The sequence below is a fragment of the Mustela putorius genome, unplaced genomic scaffold, assembly GCF_011764305.1.
Source record: "Mustela putorius furo isolate JIRA1106 unplaced genomic scaffold, ASM1176430v1.1 tig00000127_pilon_pilon_pilon, whole genome shotgun sequence".
NCBI classification, from domain to species: Eukaryota; Metazoa; Chordata; class Mammalia; order Carnivora; family Mustelidae; genus Mustela; species Mustela putorius.
The window spans coordinates 11,309,616-11,336,260 of record NW_025421288.1 but is presented as its reverse complement, the minus strand read 5'-3'; the positions used below and the strand labels follow the sequence as shown (position 1 = coordinate 11,336,260).

Below are 26,645 nucleotides of genomic sequence, written 5' to 3'. Positions count from 1 at the left end.
TGCGGGGAGCCAGCCACTCCCTGGGCCCCCTGAACAGAAAGAGGAGGGCCCTTGTTCAGCTCACAAGGAGAGATCAGAGCACGTGATTTGCCTGTAATCTGAGCTAGGTGTCAGTCAAGCCTCTAGAACCCCAGGCAGCAACAGGGGGCTCAGTCTTGCTCAAGAAAAAGCTTCTGATTATCCCAGGTCAGGCCGTAGCCAATTCTGGCCTTGACCTGCAGCCACACATGAGTCAATGTGTCTAAGGAAAGCAGCGAAGGAGAAGGCTGGGCCTATGCCCCTCCTCTCGCCTTTACCGCTTCCGAGATCTTCCTTCAGCCCTGGGTGTGATTCTGGAGCAAAGCGGGGAGATGGAGGAGCGGCAGGCGTCCAGGGGGCAAATGCCTGGGATTTCCTGAGGGGAAGGAGCTGAGCCTCCTGGGGACTCACCGGCCTGCTTCTACAGGTCACCCAGCAGCCAGGGTGGGGAGAAACGAGACACACGGGAGAAGGAAACTGTAGCCCCAACACTGGGGAATGGGCCTGGGGCCACTCGCTCCGCCCAGCTCGGTGCAAGGAGCTGTACTTCCTGGTCCTGATTCCGCAGGGCTCTCTCAGCACCAGTCCAGGGGTCAGGCGGCTGCCAGTCCCTCGCTCACGGGCATGTTGATATGGGCACTCAGCAGCGGTGCGCTCTGGCCTTCCCGAAGCACCAGCACCTACAGAGCAAGTGCCCGTGGCAGGAGGGGCAGGCGCCTTGTCCTTCCTGCTCCCTGCAAACCCAAGCCTGGCCTGGTCTGCATTGGCCCCTGTCACAGGCGACCAGGGCGCCGTCGAAGGGGACTGGGAGGCTGCAGATAGCCACCCTGACCCGGCCGCCACCCGGGGGCCTTGTCCACCTCGGTCTCACTGGCCACTTACCTTGATGATGTCTGAGATGCCCTTGTCACTGAGACTCTCCACAAAGGTCTCCAGCGGGTAGCTGAGTCCTGGCACCAGCAAGGGGACCTGAGTTTGGCGACACAGAGGGAAGGAGATCAGCCCTCGTGCGTGGACAGTGTTTGCCAGATTCCAGGGCGCTCTCACGCCTGCTACAGAAGCTGCGTTCGCTGTAGCCTGAATCTGGGGGGCAGCACGGGCAGGGCAGGGCAAGCCCCATTCACGGGGCATGGGGTTCAGGGAGGGGAGGAGATGCTCCAGGGCCACATGGATGTCCAGGATTAAACCCAGACCTCTTGACTCTCAACCAAGTCCCAAAGTCTTTCTTGGGTTCTGGTCCTCCCAACTTAGGGTCCAATCTGGACCCGCCGGGAAAGCAGGCCCCTCACTGTGGAAAAAGGTCTCCTTGGGGCAGAAAGAAGCTCCCATTCCCACTGCAGGTGTGGCTGCAGGGCAGGACGGGCTCGGGGATCCCAGCACTAACAGGTTTCTGAGAGAGGCACAGCTGGGAGCCCGAGTCTAGCGGTTCTCTCAGAACCTTCTGTGTGGCTCCCCGAAACCTCTCTCAGGTGGGAAGAAAAGCTGCAGGGCATGTCTTGGGCATCCCCCCCAGAGGCCTCTGCCTTGCCCCAGCCTGGTCTGTGGCTGCAGCGCCCGGGCAGCTCCCTCACCACCGATCTGTTTGGGTCTGCGGGCACCTCCCCAGGCCCCAGCCCGGTCTTTCTCACTCCGTGTCTCAGTGAGGCCCGGTACCTTGAAGAAGGCCCGGGGCAGAGCATAGAGCACCTCGTTGTACAGGAAGCAGACCAGCAGCCCCAGGATGGGCCGGGCTGCTGACGTGTTCTGCAGGTGAAGCGTGAGCTTAAAGGTGGGGCCCAGGCCCTGAACCTGTGGAGAAGGTGGAGTGGGTGGAGAAAGCCCTTAGAACCGGCAGCCCTGGGCGCTGGATCCCCCGTGCCCTGCGCTCCAGCTTTCTCACCAGTGTCCTCGAGTCACCTTTTCCCACCTGCTCTGACGCACGGTCCTGCCCTTCATCCAGGGCCCCTCGGAAGCCCAGGAGGCCGGCTCCTCTTTGTACGGGGACCAGCAAAGGCCCGGAGAGGGGAAAGGGCTTGGTGCAGGCCACTCAGTTGTCAGAGGCAGAGCTGGCCTGGGGACGGAAGCCCCAGCTCCCACCTGTGGCCTCACCACCGCCCCTGCCCATCTTCCCAGGCTGTCCCCACTGCCTGCTCTCGTCCTATGGTGGCCACAATGACTTCTTTTTCCTCCCTCTTAGCCTCAGTTGCTCTGCAGCCTGTTTCCCCCTCCCCCCAACTTCCTTTAGGGAGAGAGAAATCGGAAACCCGGTTGGGTCAGGCAGCACACCTCCGGGACCCACTGAGCCCTGGCCAGAGCCCAGATGACCTCGCGGTCACTTGTGTCGGAGCGCAGGGCTCCTCCTCCTGTGCCTGGGCCAGTCTCAGGACTTCCCCTTCCGGCACCAGTCAGTCCCGACACCTCAGGCTGCCCGCGAGTACTCGAATAAACCGCTTTGTTCCTCGTTGCCTGGCTGCGAGAGTTCCTCCAGTGCCGGGAAGAAATGTCCCTTAGTAGCCATTAATGTCCCTTCGCAAGCCACTACTTGCGAAGCCTGGCCCAAATCTAGGGCCTTGTGTGAGGCACAGCATGGGCCAAAGGAACTGGGGAGTCTGGCCCACTCTGCAGCCACTGAGGAAGAGGCAGCACAGCAGAGAGGAGAGAGGGCGCCCGCTTGAAGGAAGATCGAGACTTGGTCTCTGGGCCTTCGGGGCTGAGACGCAGGCACAAGGCCTCGTGGGCTCTGAATTGGCTCTGGGGCTGAGGGGTTCCTACTCACCCTTGACCTCTGTCCCTCCAGCCCTGAGGTGGCCTGACCCCCCCCTCCACTGGGGTGTTCACTCACCACAGCGTGCAGCTTGAGGGGCTCCCGGGCCGTCACGGACACGGGGTTCAGGCTGGACTCGAGGGCCTGCACGTAGGCACGGGCGGCCCGGAGGCGCAGCAGGTAGAGGTCGGTCTGGAAGGCTCGGTGCATGGCTGAGGACAGGGACACAAAGGGCTGGTGCCAGAGGTCAGGAGGGTAGGAGGGGGCAGGGGTGGGGAAGAGGGGTCTCCCGCGTGGGAGGCCGCTCAGACACGCGAGGGGAAGGCCGCCTCTGCGCGCCAGGGAACGTGGGGAAAGGGAGGACAGAGATGACATGGCCTGGCCTCCCGGTGACACAGGGCGCTGTGGGCCACACGCGGCTCCCTCCTTCCTGACTTCCGACCACCGCGCTGCCCTCACGCACAATCCCGGTCTCCCCGACCGCGCCTGCGATTCTGCCCGAAGGGCTGGTGTCCTCTCGAGTCTCACCCTCCATCCGCCTCCTCTGAGCAACCCTGACGTCCCACCGACACCTCACCCTCAGCACCGTGCAAACCCACCTCGTCTCCCCCCACCCACCAAGTCACCCAGGTCCTGCCCTCGAGGCTCGTCATTCGCCAAGGCTGGAGGCCTCTCCCTCAAAGCCGGCCCCGGAGTCCGCGCTCCCTCTCTTCCCGCTGGGAATCTTCCAGACTTCGCATGCTCGTTTCCCAGGCTGATTCTGCTCCTTTCCTTGTGTGCAGGGCCTTCTGCCGCTCAGAAGTTCTCTGTCTTTACGGTAGCCCACCATTAATCTTTCCTTTCTCCTCTGGTGCTTTTATAATTTATTTTAGTCTACCCAGAATCAATGTGTTTGGTTTGAAGTAGAGTTCTGTTTGGTTTTTCTAGAACCAAATTGTCCTAATCATACTTTTTGGACAGTCTCTCCTCTCCCCACTACTCTAAAACAACACCTTTAACATATATGGACCTTCCACTTGGAGGAGGGTCCGTTTTTGGACTTTCTAGATGTGGCCCGGATCGGCGACAGTTCCCGTAGTCCCACCACTGCCGATTCCTACAGCCTCACAGATCATTCTCCTGACGGCCAGGTCCCCTCATTCTTTAACTCCCCCCTCCCCCTTCCAATTCTTAGATTTACTCTTAAAATCAACTGGTCAGGGGTGCCTGGGTGGCTCAGAGGTTAAGCCTCAGCCTTCAGCTCAGGTCATGATCATAGGATCAAGCCCCGCATCGGCCTCTCTGCTCGGCAGGGAGCCTACTTCCCTGTCTCTCTCTCTGCCTGCCTCTCTGCCTACTTGTGATCTCTTTCTGTCAAATAAATAATAAAAATAAAATTAAAAAAAAAAATTAACTGGTCAAGTCCTCAGAGTAAACCCTATTGGGATTTGCCCTGTAACATCGCTATGTTCCTAGATTAATTTTAGAAGCTATTAATCAACAGCTTTAGGCATCAGGTCCTGCTACCCTGAGCCTTGCGAAGTCTCATCATTGAAATATTCCGGTAGTCTTTTATGTCCTGGAGAGTTTTGTAACTTTCTTTCTTAGACTGCCATTTTCTTGTTAAGTTTATTTCTATGGGTTTTGTTGCTATTGTGAATGGAAACTCTGCATTATATTTTCTGAATGGTTACTGTTGGTATAGACCAAATTACTGATTTTTTGGTATATTTTACACTTGGTTACCTTACAGAACTTCCTAATTATTTCTCAAATGTTTCAACTGCTTCTCTTGGATTCTCTAGGCTGTAATAGCCTGCTAGCTCTTTTATCCTCTAATTTCTCCCTTAAAAGTATAAGCAAGGTCCCTTTATGAGACAGAGCTGGCTGAGTTACTGTATTTTTCTGTTTGACATCCTTCCCCGCCCCCACTACCTAGAATCGTCCAAATATCTTAGCTCTGCACTCCAGGCCCCTCGGAGTCTGCTCTGACCTGCCTTGCCAGCGTCTGCTCTGGTCACCTTCTGCTTGGGTCGCCTTCCTGCACGGCGCCTGGGACTACATGCAGACACTCCTTGGATCCAGGTAGCGTCCTGTGCCTGAATCGCCCTTACCCACCCCTTTCTGGTGGGTGGACTTGTAATCATTTCAGGGTGAAGTCCAACGTCAGCTCTCTCTGAAGCCTCTCCCAGGCTCCCAGGCCAACTCCCTCACTCCTGTGAGCCCCACCAGAGACCTCTCCTATACCTCCCATGCAGCATGAAATTAGCAAGGCGGACAGAGCTCCTCGGGTCGGGCCTAGCCTATTTCAAGGCACCGGCAGACGCCGGGCATAATCCCAGGTATTGGATGAATGGAAGAATGATGCTAGAGCAGGGAAAAACCGAATAGGAAAAGGAAGAACCCTGGTCCAGTTCTACCTCTCTCGTAAGAATTCCTGCATCTGGAAGCAACTGTTTTCTCTTCCGCATTGATAAGGCGCAAGCCTTCACCCCCGACATCGTCCACCTGGAGGGAGGTACTGCAGACAGGCTGCACCTCCTAGGCTCTCTCTGTGCTTCCAGAGACCTGCCTGGTTGCCCACGTCTCCCAGGGCTTAGGGCACCCAGGTGGGTTCACTGTTTCTTGCTGCTTCAGAGCCACGAAGAAGGATGAGAAAAGACCTAGTCTGAGTCTCACCGGTGCCAGCCTCCCGCTCTCGCAGTGTCTGATCCACATAAAGCCGGGTCTTTCGGGGCACACTGAGTTTCATCGCCTGGGCTGGTGGGGGGCCCACCTCACCTCCTGCTTCCACAAACACTGCCGTACGCTTCAGGATCTTGATGATCAGGCCACCGCCTGGGGACATGGACACACAGGAACAGGTCTATCCTTCCTAGTTCTACCCAACCTTCCCGGCCTGTCCTCCCCAAGCAATCTGCCTCAGATAGAGCCATTTCTGTCCACATCTGTTTTCCTGCTGAGATTCTGGGTTTCTAGAAGGAATACAGTGTGTCTTAACAGTGTCTTTTCATTCATTCATTCAGCAGTTACTTATGGACTGCGATGTTCCTGGCATTGTGTAGGCTCTGGGGAGACTGGGGGTTGCTGGAGACACTGTGTCTGCAGGCCTTGCTTCCAAACGCAGGCCTGGCTGGGCGTCACAGCCACCTCTTCCTTCCCAGGATCTGGCCCATCACCTTGGCGCCTAACTCTAAAACCCCTGCCCGGCCTGAGTCCGCTCACCCCGTGTAGTCATGATGAGGGTGTTGTCTTCCCGCCCGTAGCGGCCGAAGCAAAGGCTGGTCACTGCATCCTAGGATGGAGACACCAGCGTTTGGGGGGGAAGATAGCTTGGAGAGGAGAGCAAGACTGGAGTGGGGTGATAAGGCCGGGAGACCCCAGATATGAGATAATAAAGAGATGTCCGGTAAGGCCTGGGGCAATGAGGCCTCCCAAATAAGCCTTGTATTTCTCACTGCCTTTCAACCTCACTGCCGCAGCCACGGTTCCAGAATAAACGCCACTGCGCTTCTGGGGTCAGCTTTCTAATAGGCCCCCAGCCTAGTGTTTCTCCCCAGGCTGTCCTTCACACTGCTGCCTTTCAAAAATGTGATCGTGTCTATTTTCTGCCAGAAAACTTCCAGTGGCTTTTATGCTTCCCGTTAGAACAATCCAAGGCTTTCCGCATCTGACTCCAACCTGCCTTTTCTGTTCTCCTCTACCATTCCCCCAAACCCCACCCCCCCACCCCCCCGTCTCCCAACAGCCTGCGGTCCAAACCAGCTGCTTTCAAACTTGACACTGTGACGTAGGACACTTTATATATATCTATGTGCAAGTTCACATGTGATATACTCTGAGCTTTCTTTCTTCTGCTGCTGGTTGTGACCCATTAAATGAGTCGAATAAGTCACAACTCAGTGTTTGAAAAACTCTGGTCCAAACTCATCAAACCACCTGGATTCCTTGATCAAAAATACTTATACCTCTCAGCCTTTGCTCATGCTGTTTCTGGTCTAGAAGTTTCTTCCTCCATGTACCCACTTGCCAAACTGTTTTGAGGCCCAGCAGAACTGTCACTCGCTCTGGGAAATGACTTGCGAGTTCCACCCCATGCTCCCCCACCACCCCAGTCACCAGGTCCCCTGAGCTCTGTCAGTCCTCTGCTTGGCTTTAGTCTTGCTTATATTTGAATTAGCTGTGTCTCTGGTTGGCTGTCACCTCAGATTATAAATTCCCCGAAGGCAGGATTTAGACATCATTTTATCCCCAGAATACAGTGAGTTATGCTTATGAGATGCTCAACAAATGTTTCTGAAATACATCAAGGGACACCTGGGTGGCTCTGTTGGTTAAGCATCTGCCTTTGGCTCAGGCCATCATCTTGGGGTCCTGAGATCGAGCTCCATATCAGTCTCCCTGCTCAGCGGGGCATCTGCTTCTCCCTCTCCCTCTGCCTGCCTCCCTCTGACCCCTGCCTCTGCTCATGCTCATGCTTTTTTTCTCTCCAATAAATAAATAAAATCCTTAAAAAAAAATGCATCAAAAGTCAAGGTCATCAGGTGGAGAAGGATCAGGAGAGGCAGCCAAGAAGCCCCAGAGGCGGGAAGCAGGGCCAAGAGGAGTGAGCAGCTCACCGGGGTGCGGATGACATTCAGCAGGGCCTTATCATGGTAAATGCGGACTTCTCCATTGGCCAGCCCAGCCATGACGGCCTGCAGGCCCCGCGAGCGCTGCTCTAGGAGGTTCATGGTCAGGATGGCTGCTGGCATCTGCACTGTCCACAGCTTCTTACCCTGGGAGGGAAGAGCTTCTTAACTTGGGAGGGTTCAGGGCACGGCGTGGAAAGAAGGGGCGGCTGGAGTTGCAGGGACAGGGACACCAGAAGGAAGCGCTTGCCGAAGGGGAACCAGGGAGACATACGTGGACGGGGTGGGGAAAGCCACACCTTGTGGGTGAAGCCATGCAGGCTCTCTTGGGTGCTGCCCACCACCAGGACCTTGTGTACCCGGACGAGCCCCACAGGCTGGGCACTCAGCTCGATGCAGTACTTGGGGCGTGTGGAGTCTCTGTGGGATAAAGACACACTCTCCAAGCCCCAGAGGAACCTTCCCTCCTTCCCTGGCAGCCCTCCTCTTTCTAAGCCTCACAAACTATCCCAGAAGGAACCTTGGCCCCAAAGTAGATGACCGTAGTATTATTTCCACCTTTACCACTTAGCTCCTGTGTGACCTTGGATCACATAAAGTGTGTTTTCTTTCCCGGTCTCCCTGCTGCCTTCATTGCAGTGATCTGTGTGAGAACCTGGCCTTGAACAGTTTACCGTGAGTGGACCTTAGGCTAGATGAGGTGCTAGAGGAGGCAGTTCACCAACTCATCAGAAATGCATGCGAAGTCTGCTCTGTGTAAAATGCCCTGTTTTCGGTTTCCTGGCTTCTGAATCTTAGTTTCTCTTATCCAGAAAGAAGGGGTAATTCCAGCCAACCAATCACAGGCTATGGCTCCCCTTTCTTCATCACCAAGTCTGATGATCATATCCCATCTGAGAGCCTCCCTCTGGTCTCTGGCCTCCTTCCAATCTACTCTCCAGCCAGCAGAGCAATCTCTTACAAATATAAATGGCTCGCGTCATTCTTCTGATTAAAACCCCATAATAGTTTTCAAATTCTAAATCCGTAGCATGTCCTAGCAGGGCCATGCACGAGTCAGACCTGGTCTCCACGCACCTCTTCCCACCCTCCTCTTTGCCCGTCAAGCTTCAGGAGCGCACACCAGTATCTTTCCCATCCTGCGTTTGCTCAAGTTTTCTCTGCCTACAACACTTCTTCCCCACTTTTCGAACACGTGGCTCCTTCTTAACCTTCCACGTTATCTCCGCAGACGGGTGCTCACCGATCACCCTGGCCCCGCTATTTCTTCCCCCTGAGCTTGTATTTTTCCTCCAAAGCACGCAGGGACTCCATTTATACCGTTTAACAATACATCAATACATCCCTGATGCCTTACATAATGCTTAATACAGAGTGGGTGCTCAAAGATATTTCTGGAATTGGAAGACGAATGTTGTAAGGAATATCAACCTAGTGCATAAAGACACGTTCCATACCTATAAAGCCAGACGGCAACAGGAGGCTATTTCTACTTCTTCCCATCTCTGGCGGTACGTCTCATGTGTTATAGCTGCCCTGCCCAGTCTCTCACTTCGCCAGTCCCCATCACACAAGCCTCCAGATGGCCCCCTACGCACATGAGCTCAGCCTTCTCTGTCAAGTTCCCAGCTGGGGAGCTGCAGTGGAAAGAGCTTTTCCACTCCCGAATACCAGCTCCAAAGCCCCTAAAACCACCGGGGTTCTGAGATGCTCCTCCTGGCCCCAGAGACCACGATGCAGCTACCTTCTCAGGATATAGATGTTCCCGTTGCGGCAGGCGGCGGCGAGCCGGAACTCCACATCGAATTGGCCAGAAACCTCCAGGAAGACGGGCACGCTGGGTAGGCTCATCTGCAAAGGAGAGGCTCAAACATTCCAGTTTTCCTGGCGCTCCTGTCCTTCCTCACCTTGAAATAACTCCTCTGAGTGGGTTCTTTGTCCAAATTCCCAAACTCCTCAGTCACTGTGGGTCAGTTTAAGCTTATTCAGTTTTTCTGGAGGGAAACTCGGCAACATGCAGCAAAAGCTTTCAAGTCTATTCCCTTTGATGAAACACTGCCACTTCTAGGAATGTATCCTAAAGAAATAGTTAGATGAGGATGCACAGAAATCTTTAGAAAAAAAGGAGGGGGTGCCCAGGTGGCTCAGTCATTAAGCGTCTGCCTTCGGCTCAAGTCATGATCCCAGGACTCTGGGATGGAGCCCCATGTCACTACCTGCTCAGCAGGGAGCCTGCTTCTCCCTCTCCCTCTGCCCCTCCTCCAGCTTGTTCTCTCTCTCTCACTCGCTCACCCTCCATCTATCAAATAAATAAATAAATTCTTTTAAAAATCTTTAAAAAATGGCTGGTTTGGTTTTATATATACATATGGACAGACATTGATGGGCTACCATTATGTGAAAAGAGGTTACACGATCCTCTACCACTAAGTCATTTTTGTAAAAAAATGTATTTATAGGTTATATATCTGTGTCGCAATATGAAATTTCTGGAAAGACATACCAATACTTTAATAGTAGATTCTGTGGGTGGTGGTATTTTCTTGGACGTGTATTTTTTTCTTAATGCTTATCTATATTTTATGTTTTCTACAACATGTATTACCAAGAACTACGGGCAGGAGATGTGGGGGAACAGAGGGAGGGAACGCAGCCTGGGCCTCAGCTGTGCCCAGGGCCAGGCCCCACACTGACCTTGGTCAAAATGGTGAAGGCCTCCGGGTCCAGTACCAGGAGCTCCTTGTTCTCGGTGCCCAGCACCAGGCAGGACACAGCATCTTCGTCGGCCAGGTTCTTCTTTAAGGTGGTCATGGTGGTGATGACTGTCTGCAGGAGGCCTTCAGGAGTCACCCAGGGGATCCCCAAACGCCATCCCCACAGACACACCCAGAATACCAAAGGAGGGAAGAAAGAAGGCAAAGGAGGAGGAAGAGCACCAGAGACGGGATGGACGTTTCACGCGCAAAAGCGTTAATTGCGACAAATCTAATTTTCTAAAAAAGAGGCTTGTTTAAGTCAATTACAAATTTCCATTTGATCAAAAACCATGTAGTGACTTTAAAAATCACATTTTAGGGGTGCCTGGGTGGCTCGGTGGGTTAAAGCCTCTGCCTTCGGCTCAGGTCATGATCCCAGGGTCCTGGGATTGAGCCCCGAGTCGGGCTCTCTGCTCCTCGGGGAGCCTGCTTCCTCCTCTCTCTCTCTGCCTGCCTGTGATCTCTGTCTGTCAAATAAATAAATAAAATCTTTTTAAAAAATAAGTAAAAAATAAGGGGCGCCTGGGTGGCTCAGTGGGTTGAGCCGCTGCCTTCGGCTCGGGTCATGATTGCAGGGTCCTGGGATCGAGCCCCGAATCAGGCTCTTTGCTCAGCAGGGAGCCTGCTTCCTCCCCTCTCTCTCTGCCTGCCTCTCTGCCTACTTGTGATCTCTCTGTCAAATGAATAAATAAAATCTTTAAAAAAAAATAAAAAATAAAAAATAAGTAAAAAATAAAAGTAAAAATCACATTTTAAAGGAAGATCCAATGACAACCAGAACATTTCTAATGTACTAAGAGAGAAAAATAGGTAAAGCGTTATGTCAGTATAATCCTAGTTTAGAAAATATCTGAATAAAAAACCATGCCGGAAGGCTAAACTCATAAATACAAAAACTGGTTATCTCTGGACAATGAAATCACAGGTGATGTTTAATTCTTCATTGTGCCCTTCTAGAATTTCTACAGTGTGCACATGTTCCTTTTGTGATTGTGATTGGAGAAAAACAAAAGAGAAGAGGATGGTCCCTTTTTTAGGAATTTCTCCTATGAAAATAATCTAGCGGGACCAAAATACCTCTTTTGTAAGATAAAACTGCTCATTGTGTGATTATCTTTAAGATTAAAAAAGAGGAATCATTCTAATGCCTGGTGGAAAAAGAAAGGTTATAGAAATGTGGGTAGTAACGGTGCCCAATTATATAATCATGACATATACATCTTGGAAAGATTTCTTCCCTCCCCCAAACTGCATCTTTTAAGCAATAATTAATTTATTTCATGATTTTGTAAGTGCTCAAAGATATTGGTAACTGTGGATCCAAGCTGCTGGTCGGCAGGAGAGAACAGCGTTGTCTAAGGCTTGCCAAAAACTAAACGCATGCATTGGTCCATGCGTTTGGTTCGAGTGGCTTCTACAGAAGGGGAGGGTTCTCATGAGGCTTTCTAAACCACAGAGAGCAGCTCTGGAACTGGACTGAGGGTCAGCCCCTAGGTCAGTAACCACCAGACTTTCATGAACACGTTCACCAATAAAACCATTAAAATCATAACTAAGAAAAACATGAAGTGAATAAAAGGGATACATTTCTTATCTAGTATACATGAATAGTTCCATAAACTAGGAATGGAATAATTAATAATCAATTAAATAATTAAGGGACCATTAAGAATAGAGTTCTGGGGGCGCCTGGGTGGCTCAGTGGGTTAAAGCCTCTGCCTTCGGCTCGGGTCATGATCCCAGGGTCCTGGGATCGAGCCCCGAATCAGGCTCTTTGCTCAGCAGGGAGCCTGCTTCCTCCCCTCTCTCTCTGCCTGCCTCTCTGCCTACTTGTAATCTCTGTCAAATAAAATAAATAAAATCTTTAAAAAAAAAAAAAGAATAGAGTTCTTAAAGACTATTTAAATGCTCAAGATACACTGTTATGTACTCAAGGGAAGCAAATTATAAAGCATATTTATGAAGAAAATGTACCCAAATAGTAAGAACGAAGACCTCTGGGTGGTGAGATTATAGTCATTTATACTTCTCCTTTATACTTCTCTTTATTCGCTAATGAAAACGTATTACCTTTACTCTTAAGACAAGAGAAGGGATGTAAAGTTATGCAACTATATATCAATTCAAAGCTGCCACTGTCAACCGGACACGGAGAGGCGCCGCAGCTTTGTGACCGTATACGTGTGCCACAGGCCGGAAAGGAAAAGCGCCGCAGCTTTGTGACCGTATACGTGTGCCACAGGCCGGAAAGGAAACTGCAGAGCGATCTGAGTCGCGTTTGGTTGCAGAATCTACCACTGATGTTACATTGTCTTTTAAAAACTGTCCATATTTTTTTAGAGGGAAATCAAGAGAGAAGGGACGTTACCTGCCGCTTAATGGACTTGGACTTGTGCTGGCTCACGAATGCCTCCATTTCACTCAGCTCCAGCTGTAAAAACCTGTACGCAAAGAGAACTGGCAGGTGCATGGCCTGGGCTACTTTCCTCCACAGGCCACTCCTTAGCCACCCCTCCCCCCGGAGCCTCGGGAGCCCTGACCCCCCACAGGGCCCTTACCTGAGGGACTGTACAGACAAAGGCACCTCTGCCTTCTCCCTGAAAGGAGAGGGGCAACCATGGCCGATTTAGCGGAGGAACAGGACCCTGGGGGTCAGACGGAGAGCACGGGGATGAAGGAGAGGGGCTGGGGGCTGCGGGAGGGGTGGGAGGCATATGAAGGGGTGAGTGGGCTCTCACCGGATGCCTTCCAGCATCTCCTTCAGGGTCAAGGGGTCAATCCGGTCCTACGACAGCAAGGAAGAAAGGTAAGCCTGTGAGCTCCAGAGTCAGGCAGGGAATGAGGACTCAGTGGCTGCCTTTTTGCCTTCCTCTTCCCACCCCTGACATCACTTACCTCCTTGGCCTGGTTCCAAAGATCTTGCTCCAGGGGGTTTGGAGGCAGCTGGGGCAGGCTGAACTTGAAGTAGGGCCTAAGATTCTTATATACATACACACAAGGGCCTGAGGCGAGTGCTAGAGCGGGCGTCCGGGGCTCGTGTTGCTCCATGAGGAAGGTGGCGGCCGCAGCTGGCAGTGCAGGTAGAGGACTTTCAGTCAGCACTGCGGGTCCCTTGAGCACCTTCAGGCGGGGGTGCTGCCCACCGGGGCCAAGGTCCCCCACCACCAGCTGTAGAAAGAGGCTGGCTTATTCCAGGCTCAAGATCTAAAGACCCCTCCACTGACTCCCTTCTCAGGCTTAGACTTGTTTTATTTTTTATTTATTTTTTTAAAAAAGATTTTATTTCTTTATTTGACAGAGAGAAATCACAAGTAGATGGAGAGGCAGGCAGAGAGAGAGAGAGAGGAGGAAGCAGGCTCCCCGCTGAGCAGAGAGCCCGATGCGGGACTCGATCCCAGAACCCTGAGATCATGACCTGAGCTGAAGGCAGCGGCTTAACCCACTGAGCCACCCAGGCGCCCTAGACTTATTTTATTTTATTTATTTATTAGATTTTAAAAATGTTTTTGGGCTTAGCCTTTTTACTGGTGCACATTCATTCACTCACACACCAGTGCACCAAGTCAGGGGCAAGGAGATTTTGTAATAAGGCTTGCAAGACGTGTGACCTTGGGAAAGCTGATTAAACTCACTAAGCCTCAGTCTTCCCACCCGCAGGAGGGGACTATCTACCTCATGACGCTTGCAGTGAAAATCAAACGAGGTAATGAATTACGGAGCCTGGTGAGTGCTAGTGAGGAGGGGGTGGCAGACAATGTTTTCATTATTCATTCAGCAAACATTTCTTCAGAGTCTGCTCCACGCCAGGCACTATTCTGGACAGTGGAGGGTGGCTGGAGTCAGTGGGGTGCTGGAAACTCCTATCTGGGCCTCTGAGGCCTGGTTTCCAGATGGGAACCGAGCCAAGGAAACACAAGCACGCACGCAGAGTACGATGTGCTGTGTGGACAGACAGGAGACTCCAGTTCCTCGGCCTCTCTTTTCCACCTTCTAATCCACCGTCCAAGCCACTGTGGCTGCCACGCAAGCCCATTCTCTCGAGTGAGGCTTTCAAGGCCTCTTCGATCTGGTTTCCAGCTGCTTTTCCATCACCTTGCCATCCATGCTAAGCTCCAGCCAGAATGCGGGCTGCCACAGAATGGCTCGATTCTGACAATGCTCAGTGTGCCAGGAGCCATGCCAGGAACCCCATGCATCCTTTCATTTAATCCTTTCAACGATTTATGAGACAGATGCTGTAATTAGCCCCATTTCACAGATGGGGAAGCTGTGGCTCAGAGATGGTAGGTAAAAGTCACTCACGTAAGTGGTAGAGCTGGGACCAGACTCTAGGTTTGTCCCAATCAGTGGTCTTAACTACTATTTTATATTGGTTTCCACTTTCCAACTCCAAATGTACTCTTTCCAAATATGCTACAAACTTCTAAGCCTCTGTGCCTCCGCTTGTTCTGTTCCTCTGACTGAAATGCTTTCCCCTCCTTCCCTCCATACCTTCTTCATCCATTTCACTCATTCTTCAATACCCAGTTCACTTATCACTGCCCCCTGTCACCTCCACACAGATCTCACCATTCTCTCCCTGCTGCTCCCATCCTTTCCATATTTTTGATTTCAGCATCCACTCGTTTACTCCACAAATATTTACTGAGGACCTAATGTGTGCCAGGCACTAGGGCAGATGCTGGGAATCAACAAACTAACCATTAAAAAAGTGATTGCACAAAAGCAGCTTATGTTTCATGCTAGTTATTGAGGCTGCGATTTCTCTATACACCCAGTGCCAAGCAATCAGTCACTATTATTATCTTGATATTGACCAATCAGTCAATATGGGTAAACTGAAGCCAGTGTCATATCTCCTCCTGACAGTGTACTGATTCATTTCTTAGTTTAGTGTCTGTACAACGTGTGACACAAAATTGGGGTTCGCTGGACGCTTGCCAAATTGCAGAATGCTTTATGGACTGGAATTTGGAGGCAAAAGTCCACCGAATTCTACTGTATTCGCCATGAAGGATGTGATTCCAGAGCTATCTTCTTACAGCCCCAACAGCATGCCCACTGTGGGTTCACTGCCCACCACTGAGCAACAGTGGAATAAACACATGACCGGGAATGTGACAGGCCCAGGTCTGCCACTTTTTACAAATTCACTAAGTTTACTTATCCTCTCTGAATCCATTTTCCCATTAACAAATTGGGAACAAATAATATCTATGTATGGGAAAATGCTCAAAGAGGGTCTAGCCCGGGAAGGGACACTAAAATAGGTTAACTTCCTTTCTTTATGCCCCAAATATTTCACAATCTTAAAAAAACCAAAAAAACAAAAAAACCTGTACCTTTAATTTTTAAAGTAATTAACATTTCATTTATCTTTTTTTTATATTTAAAGATTTCATTTATTTATTTGACAGAGATCACAAGTAGGCAGAGAGGCAGGCAGAGAGAGGGGGGGAGGCAGACTCCCTGCTGAGCAGAGAGCCCCATGCGGGACTCGATCCCAGGACCCCGGGATCATGACCTGAGCTGAAGGCAGAGGCTTAACCCACTGAGCCACCCAGGCGCCCTTATCTTTATGTTTTAAATTAAACTTAAAATTTGACCTTTTTATTATGGAAGGATTCAGACAAATACAAAAGCAGAGAGACTCATGTAAGTGAACCTCCAAATACCCAGCTTTCAGCTTCAACAATTATCAGCTCATGGCTAATCCTAAAATCTATGCTCTTTCAATAAACATAAAACTCCCACTTTCCTCTCTTCTCCTTTCTCTCCAGATTCCAATGCCACACCCCCAACCAAGGGATGTGCCCTTCCAGCAAAGAATTACAAGTCAACGAGATTAAGAGGCTTTGTCTTAGTAGAATCCCCAACGGCATTTTGTTCTGCTTTCCTTTGTGCAGTCCACTATGGAATCAACAGGTTCTCTGGACTATCCACATAAAAATAACACTGCACACTAAATGTACTTTTTCAGTGTATAGTTGGGTTCCAGATTATGCTGAACTCTTCTGGAGCCACCAGGAAATGTCAGTTCTCACGCTCCCCCACGCCCCCCCTTCTCTTTCTGCCGGGGTCAGGTGCTTACCTTGTACTCCCCATCCCCGTGCAAATCTGCCAGCGCTGGAAAACACAAAAGGGCCATAAGCCAAAGTTTCCCAATCCCTGAGACTTCGCTACAGAGCCGTTATTCCGCTCCATCTCCTGGTCGCAGAGACTCACCCAAGCAGGCGGAAAAGGTATGGATGTTGGCCATGGGGTCGTAGTGTGCGTCCAGCCATTTCGAACTTGCCTCGTTGCTGCGACAGGAGGGGAAAGAGGTGGCGGCTGAGTCTCAAGGGAGGGGAAAAAACACTTTGCGGGATCTAGTCTCTGAGCGTGAGGTGTGCAGGGGGCTCTGAAATGGGGGTACAGCCGCCTGGGGCCAAGTCCAGGCTCCTCCAGAGACTCACTGAGTGACCTCGAGTCACTCACACAAGCACATTCATTCACTCCTCGGGGCTCAGTTTCCCTATTGGTTCCCTAAGATCCCTTCAAGGGCTGCCAGCGCTTTTCGAGAAGCGAAGGAGCCCAGATCCCGGGGTCCAAACTCCCCTCTTTACATCTGTAGGAAAGGCGGCCTCGAGGACCCCAGCCTTCACCTCTCAGCTCGGCCGCTGTCGGAATCCGACGAAGACGCAGCAGCCATCTTTGCAGGCGTCGCCTTGGTAACCGGCTCCGGCCAGCCGCCGCGCAACGCCCAAAAGCGCCCGGGCTCTGGGAAGTGCGCTGGGAGGAGCACGTTCAAAGGTTCCGGGCGCTCGGCTTTCCTGCCCAGGTCTGAGAGGCCACCAGGCAGGCGGGGAATGCCGGCCTCTTAGCTGGTTGAGCCGGCTGAGGCGCAATCCCTCATCCCAGATCGTATGGTTTCTCTCTGCTCCTTCCCAGCTGGAACCGCTGGGCCCTGCGATCTCTGGATTATTGGCAGGACCCTCTCGCCTGGAGAGCAGCCCTTCTAGTGTCCCTGAGAAGTGAAACTAATCCCACACCCCTTTATCCTCACGGCTAACCCGGCTGTAAAGGGGTATGATCTTTCTTCCCATCTTATTCTACAGGTCGGGGTTCAGAGAAACAAAGCACAGGGTTGAGAGATTAAATCCTAGGATGGACTGAAATGGAGAGTTTCCGGTGTCAGGGTTCCTGGAATATTTTTAAATACAGGATATGCCACAAAGGAGGACTGTAAAAATAGTGCCACGTTCCTCTTTGTGCCTGTGTCTCATCCTTTAGAGGCGATATAAAAATCCTGTTGTAGAGGGACCCTAAAACTGACCTTCCCCAGGCTTTGATCCCTCTACCCTGCTGGGAGCAAAAGAGAAGTGAGGCAAGGATTCACACAAATCGCAAAGATGGTCGTTGTTTCTTGTGTTTATTTTCTGGTTATAAAAGCAACACATGAAGAGCACTGGATTGGGAGGCATTTTGAGTCCTGTAGCATCTAGACAGGTCGCTTCTCAGAACTTCCATTCCCTCATCTGGGAAACAGGGCAAGGAGCTGGGTGGGCCTTGCCTACTTTACCAAGGGCAGTGCAGATCAAATGAAGTAACGCAGGAGAAGCGCTCGGGACACTGGAAAGTGCCGACGAACGGAAGGGGCTAGTGTCACCACCCTCGGCTGAGGTAGCACCAAGGTCCAAGCTCCAGCTCCTCCCCAGCACACCCAGGAAAGGGGGGGCTACTTGTGGCCCTGATTTGATGGAGTTGGGGCAGTTGCTGCATAAATCTGTCTCAAGCCTGGCCAGATGGGTTCTCACTGGGGAACCTCCAGAAGCGGGCATCGGCTGTGGCCAGCTGGATGAGGACCTCCTCCAACTCAGGCCCATCCTCTGGGAAACGCTCAGAGAAGGATCGGATGAGGCCAGCAGCCGAGGCCTCGTACTCAAGAAGCTGCACTTCTGAACCTGCAGAGACGGAGAAAAAGCAGCAGGAAAAGGTCTTAATAGGAAGCAGATAATCACAATCATAACCATAGGAGCAGGTGGTTTTTCCTGACCTCTTACCCTGTGCCAAAATGTGCTCAGTGTTTTATTATCTTATTTAATCCTTGCAATAACCCTATGAAGAAGGAAGCATTAAAGGGGGAGTATGCAATGAATTGTTACATTCATTCGCTCATTCATTCACTGAATAAGTATATACTCTGGTGTCATATTAGGTTAGACAGACGGTCCTTGGCCTCCGGGAGCTTACAGTCCAACAATTGTTTTCTCTCTGTCTACTGTGGGACTTTGGGCAAGTTTCACAACCTCACTAAGCCTCACTTTCCTCATCTGTAAAGTAGGGGTGAACACAATATGTCCTCTCTCAAGAAGCTACCGTGATGGGGCACAGTAATGCCTTGATGAACGCTCAAGCACTAGCTACCAGTAGCACCATTCTCTTGAGCACCCAGCAGAGCCAAAAGGGTACCCACTGAACTCATGGGCTGTTCCAAAGGTCGCCTGAACGCTCATAGGAAGCATTTCCCTCCAACATGGTTCCACTACTCCACCCACTCACAGGCCCTGCTGTGCTCCGTGGCCCTGTGGGGTATACGTGGCTAAGAGCACAGCTTTTGGGTTCAGACAGCACACGTTCAAATCCTGGCAAATGCATGGCCGCTCAGTGTCTCAGTTTCCAACTGAAATATGGGGGCAGTAACTTCCTCCTGGGGTCGATGAGTTCATCCATACAAAGTTTTACCCAGTGACAAGCACACAGACGTCCTCAAAATTCCTTGTCATCATCACCATCATCATCCTCATACCTCTGAAAACCCTACCTGCTCTACAGGCTTAGTTTAACCACTTCCTCATCAGAACCTTCCCTGATTCCCTCAAAGGTGAATGGGATCTTCTCTAAGTGTTCAGACCACTGTTTGGGCCTCTTGGATGCTTACCAACACGCCCTGGGTGTAATCATTTCTCTCCAGGTCTTATTCCTAATGGACTATGGACTACTTGAGGCAAGGGCCTGGGTCTGATTCATGTGTCCATCCGCAAGGGCCCACAACAGGGCCGGGACAATCAAAGCGATGATGTTTTAATGAGCACTTACCATGTGCCCAGCATGATTTGTCCATTTCCTCATTTGAAATGCACTGAGCAGCTTGTGTGTGCCAGGCCCTATGCTAGCTACTTGCTGGGGATGTGCTGTTCCCGCTAATGTGGAAGCAAAGCAGACGGGAAAACAGCAGAGTGACGGTGCATCAAGGGATTGCTTTAGGAGAAGGGGTCAGGGACAGCCTCTCCCAGGAGGTGTCATTTAAGAGAGGCCAAAATGACAGGAAGGACAAACTAAAGACTGGGGGAGGACTGTGCCCAGCGGAGGAGACAGTGAGTGCAAAGGCTGTGGGAGCGGGCCAAGCTCAGGGGCTTGGAAAATGGAAAGACATGAACCTGGAGGGAAGTGAGCCAGGAAGAGGGGTCCCTGAGTCCTGCCAGGGGTCAGGACCAAATCCCCTGGGACCTCTGGAGTGTAGCACAAAGAGTCAGAAATAAGCCTCGCAAATGTGTTTTCCTTGCTAGTAGGAGGTTAACTATTTCTCTTAACCTTCACAACTGCCCGTGACTATGGGAGCGAGAAGCATTCTTTTTTTTTTTAAGGTTTTGTTTTGTTTGTTGTTTTTTTTTTTTTAATTTGACAGACAGAGATCACAAGTAGGCAGAAAGGCAGGCAGAGAGGGTGGAAGCAGGCTCCCCTGAGTGGCTCGATCCCAGGGTCCTGGGATCATGACCCGAGCTGAAGGCAGAGGCTTCAACCCACTGAGCCACCCAGGTGCCCTGCGAGAAGCATTCTTAATTTAACTCTAAGTTCCTCCAGTAAAGAGCCATAAGCCTCGAGAGATTTTTGTCTCTGGGCCTCAGTTTTCTTAACTGTAAAATGTAAACTGTAACTATCTCATTGGGTTATGGTGAGAATTTGTTTTATTTTATTTTTGTAAGTGAGCTTTATGTCAATGGTGGGAGATGAGCCCGGGAGCGCTCATCTCCCACCTTTAGCAATTCACAGCCAGCTCCCTTTTATCCCATATATTTCTCCATCGTATTCTGAAGCAAATAACTGACATCATAATATGTCATCTTCTGCAAATATTTTGTTATGTATCTCTTACAGATAAAAAAAAAACAAGACCGGGCCACCTGAGTGGCTCAATGGGTTAAGCCTCTTCCTTCAGCTCAGCTCATGGTCTCAGGGTCCTAGGATCGAGTCCCACATCGGGATCTCTGCTCAGCAGGGTGCCTGCTTCCCCCTCTCTCTGCATGCCTCTCTGCCTACTTGTGGTCTCTGTCAAAAAAAAAAAAAGTAGGGTTCGAACGCAGGACCCCAAGATCAAGCGTCACATGCTCTACTGACTGAGCCAGCCAGGTGCCCCCATGGTGAGGATTCAGAGAGTGAAGCCACAGAGAGCAGTAAGAGCTTGAAGGAAGGACCTCATTCGGGTTGGTTGCAGCCTCACACCCGCACATCAGCACACAGGCTTTATGGACAAAGACAAGGTCACAGCACAGCTCTAACGCTACCTGTACCACCTCGGCTGAGGTGCCTCAGTGACAGGTGTCAGGAAGACGGATCAAGAGAGAGGAAAGTGAATGCAGCAGGGGGCTTCTAAGACAACAGGTCCAAGTGCAGCCTGGCCAGGGTCAAGGCTTTGGAAACAGACTCATCACTTGAGAAGGGGGCGCATGGGGCTGCTCATCTCTCTCTTGGGCTCTAGAGAGTCACACTGTCCCCTGAGTTCCACCAGCCTGCTGGGCTCCACCTCCTGCCTGCCCCTCACCTCGACTCCACACACCGACAGGCCTCATCCTCCAGGACTATGCCTGGCCTCCCCATGCGCCTGGGGTCGGTCTCTTCCACTTGGCCTGCAAAACTCCGGTTGCTGTCTTATAAACAGCACGGCCCTGTGTTGGGGGGCTGGTGGTAACAGATGCTAAGGTTTGGGCCCTAGGTTTGGGCATGGGGAGGCCTTGGGCAGGGAGGGAGAGAGGCAGAAGTCACCCCAGGTAGCCTTTCCTGAGCCCTGGGATGGGTTCCAAGCCTCCTTTGCCCATCAAAGGGAGCTCGGGGGTCCTATTACCTTCAAGGCGAGTGTTGGGCTGCACGATGAGCTTCCGAGATTCCTTACGGAGCAGGACTGTGTCCCTGAGGGTGAGGAAGCACTCAGGGGGTGCATCAGTGACAGCTGCATACCCCTCATACAGGGCCCGGCCTCCAGCCACATCTCCTGTGGACTTCAATACCTGCAGGAAGGCAGAAGGAATTAGTGCCTACGAAGGGCAACTCTCCCCGCATCCAGGGGGCTTTGCCAGGGGCCCCAGCCGCTTGGGTCCACCTCGGACAATACCTGCTCTCTCCATATAATTGTGCTTATTAGGGGAGAAATACAGATCAAGGGCTTAGCTCCTGGTAAGGACCTAGGAAAGTGAAGCTAGTGTTTCTCATTTGAATTTCTCATTTGAACTGGAGACAGAGAAAGCATTACCATCATGCTCTTTAAAAAAAATTTTTTTTTTCACACGTACAAAATATGTAGTATATATATAGTAGGTTATAATATGTAGGTTGTAAAGAATACTTAGGTTATTGAAAAAAAAAAAAAAAGACACCCATATAACTAGCACCCAGCTTAAGAATTAGTTCCCTCCTTTTTGTAAATTAAAAAAATCTTTTTAAATTTTAGTAGGCTCCATGCCCAATGTGGGGCTTGAACTCACAACCCTGACATCAAGAGTTGCAAGCTTGGGACGCCTGGAGGGCTCAGTCGGTTGAGTCTCTGCCTTCGGCTCAGGTCATGATCCCTGAGGCCCAAGATCGAGTTGTACTTGCAAACACCCCAAAGGCGAACCCCTTCCCAGGACAGGGGCCGCTTCTGCTATGCGCCACTCAGTTGTGCCACGGACACCCTGGGCGCCTCCTGACGGATGGAAGGGACAGATGCGGGTTTCTCTGGGAGAAGCCGTGGTCTACAGGCCAGGTGGACGCTCCACCTTAGACAAGCCCACGCGCCCACGTCGCTCTCCCGAGGTGCTGCACAAGCTGATGCTCCTGGAGGCAGCGGCTGGCGGTCCTCACTGCTCTGGATGCCAGGCGAGTGCTGGCACTTTCCGTGTTTGCCAAGCTGGTGGGAATCAGGCTCACGTGGTTTCAGCTGTGCTTTCCTGATCGTTCAAGAGGTTGAACATCTTCCCAGAAGTTGATGCTTTTTTCATTTTCCTCTTTGGGTCATGAGTTTTGTTTACTTTTCTGCACGGTTGTCTTTTCTTCCTGACCTTTTTTTTTTAAAGTTCTTTATATATTTAAATACTAACCTTTTGTTCACACATTATGTAGTAAATATCCTATCCGCGTTTAAGACTTGTCTTCTCACATTCTTTATGGTAACTTTTGATGAATAAAAGCTACCATCGTTTGTATTTTTAATTTTATTTATACATTTATTTATTTTTAAAAGGCTTTATTTTTAAAGCCTACACCCAACATGGAGCTCAAACTTACAACCCTGAGATCGAGCCACATGCTCCACGGACTGAGCCAGCTAGGCACCCCCCAAAAAGCTATTTTTCATGTAGTTAAAGGGTCTGATCTTTTCTTTGATGGCTAGTGTTTCTTGTGCTTTGAGAAATTTTCCTTTACTCTGAGGTCCTAAAGATACTCTTCTCAAAAACTTTGCCTTTTCTATATAAACTGTTAAGCTCCTAGGATTGTCTTTGTGTATGGTAGAAGGTAGAAATCCAGTCTGTCTCTCCATGAGGATAACGGGTTGTCTGAGCACAACTTGCGAACGGTCCCTCCCTTCTCTACTGGTCTGCAATGTCCCTTCCATTATATACCCCAGTCACTGCTGCTCCTTGGCTCTGTTCCACTGGTCAATTTGTCTATTTCTGCCCCAGGGCCACACGGAACTTAATTATCTTAGGATAAATTCTGGTATCTGGTAGAACGAGTCTCCCAACCTATTTTGCTTCAGAAGTGTCTTGGCTCTTACTGGTGATCCTTTATGCTTCTGTCTAAATTTTACATTAGCTTGTCAAGTTCCAGAAAAGCCCTCTTGGGACTTGGGTTTCTTTGTCTTTTTTTATTTTTTTTCAGCTTCTTTTCTTTTTTTAAAGATTTTATTTATTTGAGAGAGAGAACAGAGTGAGTGAGAGAGAGCATTTGAGCGGGGGGAGGGGCAAAGGGAGAGGGAGAAGCAGTGGTGTTCAGTGGGGCTCCATCCCAGGACCCTGGGATCATGACCTGAGCTGAAGGCAGATGCTTAACCCACTGAGCCATCCAAACACTCCCGCTTTAGGACTTTATTCAACCTTGTGAAACTCGCTGATTTCATTGACTTGTTTGTATATTCTTTTGACTCGCTTAGCCACATAATCTGCAACGTAGAGTCTTAGTTCTTCCTTTCTAATGCCTAAACTTCACAATTCGGTCTTGTTTCCTTCCAAAAGCTAAGCCCTTCGGCGAGCTGTTGATCAGAAGTGGAACTAGGGAACATTTTGGTATCTTTTTATGATTTTATTTAATTAATTATTATTATTATTTTTTAAGATTTTATTTATTGATTTGACAGACAGAGATCACAAGTAGGCAGAGAGGCAGGCAGAGAAAAGGGGAAGCAGGCTCCCCACTGAGCAGAGAGCCTGATGCGGGACCTGATCCCAGGACCGTGAGATCATGACCTGAGCCAAAAGCAGAGGCTTTAACCCACTGAGCCTCCCAGGCGCCCCTGTCTTTTCTGATTTTAAAGGGAATATTCCAGTGTTTGGACAGAGGACAGTTACTGTATTTTCATTTTCTGAGACATTCTTTATCAGTTAAGAAAATTCTTACTGGGGCACCTGGGTGGCTCAAGTCAGTTGAGCCTCTGATTTTTGGTTTTCACTCAGGTCAGGATCTCGGGGGTCACAGAATTGCGCCTCAAGGCTCTGCACTCAGTGGGAATTCTGTTTTCCCCCTCCCGCTTTACTTTTTTTTTTTTATTATTAAGATTTGTTTATTTCATTGTATTTTTAATTTGTATTTATTTAATGCCTCCTCCCACCTTCTCGCTCTCCTTTCCTCTTGGGGATCCGTTTACACACCCTAGACTTTTCTGCACTGGTCCCCACGACCCTTAATCTCTCTTAAATTTTTTAACTTGGTCTCTGTGCTACATGCCATATACTTTCTTTTATTTTTAGCTGGATCTCAAACCTGTCTAACCTATTTTTAGTTTCAGTGGTGTTGCAGTTTATTTCTGGGAGTTCCATTTGGTTCTCTTCCAAATATCTGACATTTTGTGGGTCTGATCCTTACTTGGGCTGCTTGGCAGGTGGTGAAGTAGGACTCCCCCTAGGGCTCACTCCAGCTAAGCCTCCCAGCGCAGAGCCAAGGTTACAAGGATTCTCCAGAGGGTTGTTGGGGGATCCTCCAGGGGGACAGTTAAAGAGAACATCTTGCCTTCCTCTCTTCCCAAGAGGATGGAGCACACAGAAGGTAGTGGAGACACACTCATGAAGCTGATAGATCGGATCCTACCAGCTTAAACCAGAGAGCTAGTAACCTTGATGCCAACAGGAGGCAGGACAGAGAGTTTGTATATGCCCCTCGGCTAGCTTCTCCTGTTGTTAACACTGTACAAAACTGGTGCATCACTATCAACTAAACTCTAGGCTTTTTTAGATTTCATTAGTTGTCCCATTAATGACCTTTTTCTATTCCAGATCTAAGACCCATATTGCATTTTGTGTCTACTGATTTTGTTTAAGATTTTATTTATTTATTTGAGAGATAGAGTGCGAGCAGGGGGAGGAGCAAAGGGAAAGGGAGAGGGAGAGAATCCCCAGCCCACTCCATGCTCTTTGCAGAGCCCAGTGTGGGGCTCGAGCCCAGGACCATGAGTTCACACCTTGAGCTGAAATCAAGAGTTGGATACTTAACTGACTGAGCCACCCAGGCACCCCTGCAGCTACTGATTTTTTTTTTTTTTTTAAGATTTTATTTATCTAAGAGAGAGCAGAGCCAAAGAGAGAGCACATGAGTTGGGGAGAATGGCAGAGAGTGATGGAGAAGCAGACTACCTACTGAGCAGGGAGCCCGATACAGGATTCGATCCCAGGACTCTGGGACCATGACCCACGCCAGAGACAGACACTTAACCGACTGAGGTACCAGGTGCCTGATTTTCTTTTATTAAAGATTTTATTTATTTATTTGACAGAGAGAGAGAGAGAGAGCATGAGTAAGCACAAGCAGGGGGAGCGGGAAAGGGAGAAGCAGGCTCCCTGCCAAGCAGGGACCCCAATGGAGGGCTCGGTCCCAGGACCCTGGATCATGACTTGGGCCAAAGATAGATGCTTAACTAACTGAGCCACCCAGGCACCCCTAATTTTTAATTTCTAATTTTCTTTTACTTTAATGGCCAAACATATATCTTTCATTAAAAAATGCCTTAAATCTGGAGCACCTGGGTGGCTCAATGGGTTAAGGCCTCGGCCCTCAGCTTAGGTCATGATCCCAGGGTCCTGGGATCGAGCCCCACATCAGGCTCTCTCCTCAGCAGGGAGTCTACTTCCCCTCTGCCTCTGCCTGCTCTCTGCCTACTTGTGATCTCTGTCAAATAAATAAATAAAATCTTTTTTCAAAAAATGCCTTAAATCCTTCCTGGAAACAGATGTGAGTATAATCATGGAACTCCTTGCAGAATTGAAGATTAGGCCTTCTATCAGTTGAAAAAGCCAGCAGGGGGTACCTGATTGGCTCAGTCATTAAGCGTCTGCCTTTGGCTCAGGTCATGATTCCAGGGTCATGGGATCGAGCCCCACATCCTGTTCCCTGCTTAGCGGGAAGCCTGCTTCTCCCTCTCCCACTCCCCCTTCTTGTGTTCCTGGTCTTGGTTTGTCTCTTTCTGTCAAATAAATAAATAAAATCTTCTAAAAAAAAGGAAAAGAAAAGCCGGCAGGACCCAGCTCCAAAGGAAGGTCCTGCACAGTAAAGAGTGGGTCTTGAGTGGTTCTCAAACTTTGCTGAATGTCAGACTCACTTGGCAGGCAGCTACACATGCAGCTTCCTGAGTCATGCTCTCACAGTTTCTGAATCAGGTCTGGGCTGGTTGCAGGAATCTGCATTTGTAGGTTGCTGCTGGGTGATGTGGATGCTGCTAGCCCACGGACCACATCTAATGTCCTACTGACTTGGATCCAGAACATTCTCCTTGCTCAGTATGTTGTGTCATTTGCTTCCTGCCAGGTGAAGCAGGGGATGTATCCCACTTAACAGATAAGTGGGGCCCAGCAAGGCAGAGCAGGTTGCCCTAATTATATGGCTGGCTAATACTGACATCAGAACCCCCAAAGGTTCCTAATGGGAGGGAAGCCAGGGCCATGCGACCACTGTCCTTCACCTACTAAGCTCCAGGCCTCCTTCTGTCCCTCAACCCACAAAGCTCATTCCAGACTTTGAGCATTTGTTTCTTTTGCTCTCGGACCTTCTCATAGCTGGTTCCTGCCTGGCACTCAAATT

General features: G+C 50.2%; 2 protein-coding genes across 5 annotated transcripts in view; both read right to left on the bottom strand.

The window, feature by feature from the left end:
- Nucleotides 1-468: 468 nt before the first annotated feature.
- Nucleotides 469-16,857, bottom strand: BBS1 (Bardet-Biedl syndrome 1). Its single transcript, XM_004759435.3, has 17 exons — nucleotides 16,772-16,857; nucleotides 16,353-16,429; nucleotides 16,219-16,253; nucleotides 13,023-13,295; nucleotides 12,866-12,912; nucleotides 12,686-12,724; nucleotides 12,496-12,568; nucleotides 10,066-10,197; nucleotides 9,116-9,222; nucleotides 7,671-7,791; nucleotides 7,360-7,518; nucleotides 5,966-6,035; nucleotides 5,420-5,578; nucleotides 2,840-2,973; nucleotides 1,672-1,806; nucleotides 901-987; nucleotides 469-698 (listed from the first exon to the last, which is right to left on the bottom strand). Exons 1-17 carry the CDS (start codon nucleotides 16,816-16,818, stop codon nucleotides 612-614), a joined length of 1,782 nt encoding a protein of 593 aa, XP_004759492.1. The 5' UTR covers nucleotides 16,819-16,857; the 3' UTR covers nucleotides 469-611.
- A 664-nt stretch (nucleotides 16,858-17,521) lies between these two features.
- Nucleotides 17,522-26,645, bottom strand: part of DPP3 (dipeptidyl peptidase 3) — a 29,559-nt gene continuing 20,435 nt past the window's right edge. For all 4 annotated transcript variants that reach the window (XM_004759432.3, XM_004759431.3, XM_004759433.3 and 1 more), the window contains exons 17-18: nucleotides 21,229-21,391; nucleotides 17,522-18,070 (exon numbers count right to left, since the gene is read on the bottom strand). In XM_004759432.3, the coding sequence (XP_004759489.2) occupies nucleotides 17,898-18,070; nucleotides 21,229-21,391 (336 nt within the window). In that variant the 3' untranslated portion in view covers nucleotides 17,522-17,897. The remainder of the gene's footprint in view (nucleotides 18,071-21,228; nucleotides 21,392-26,645) is intronic.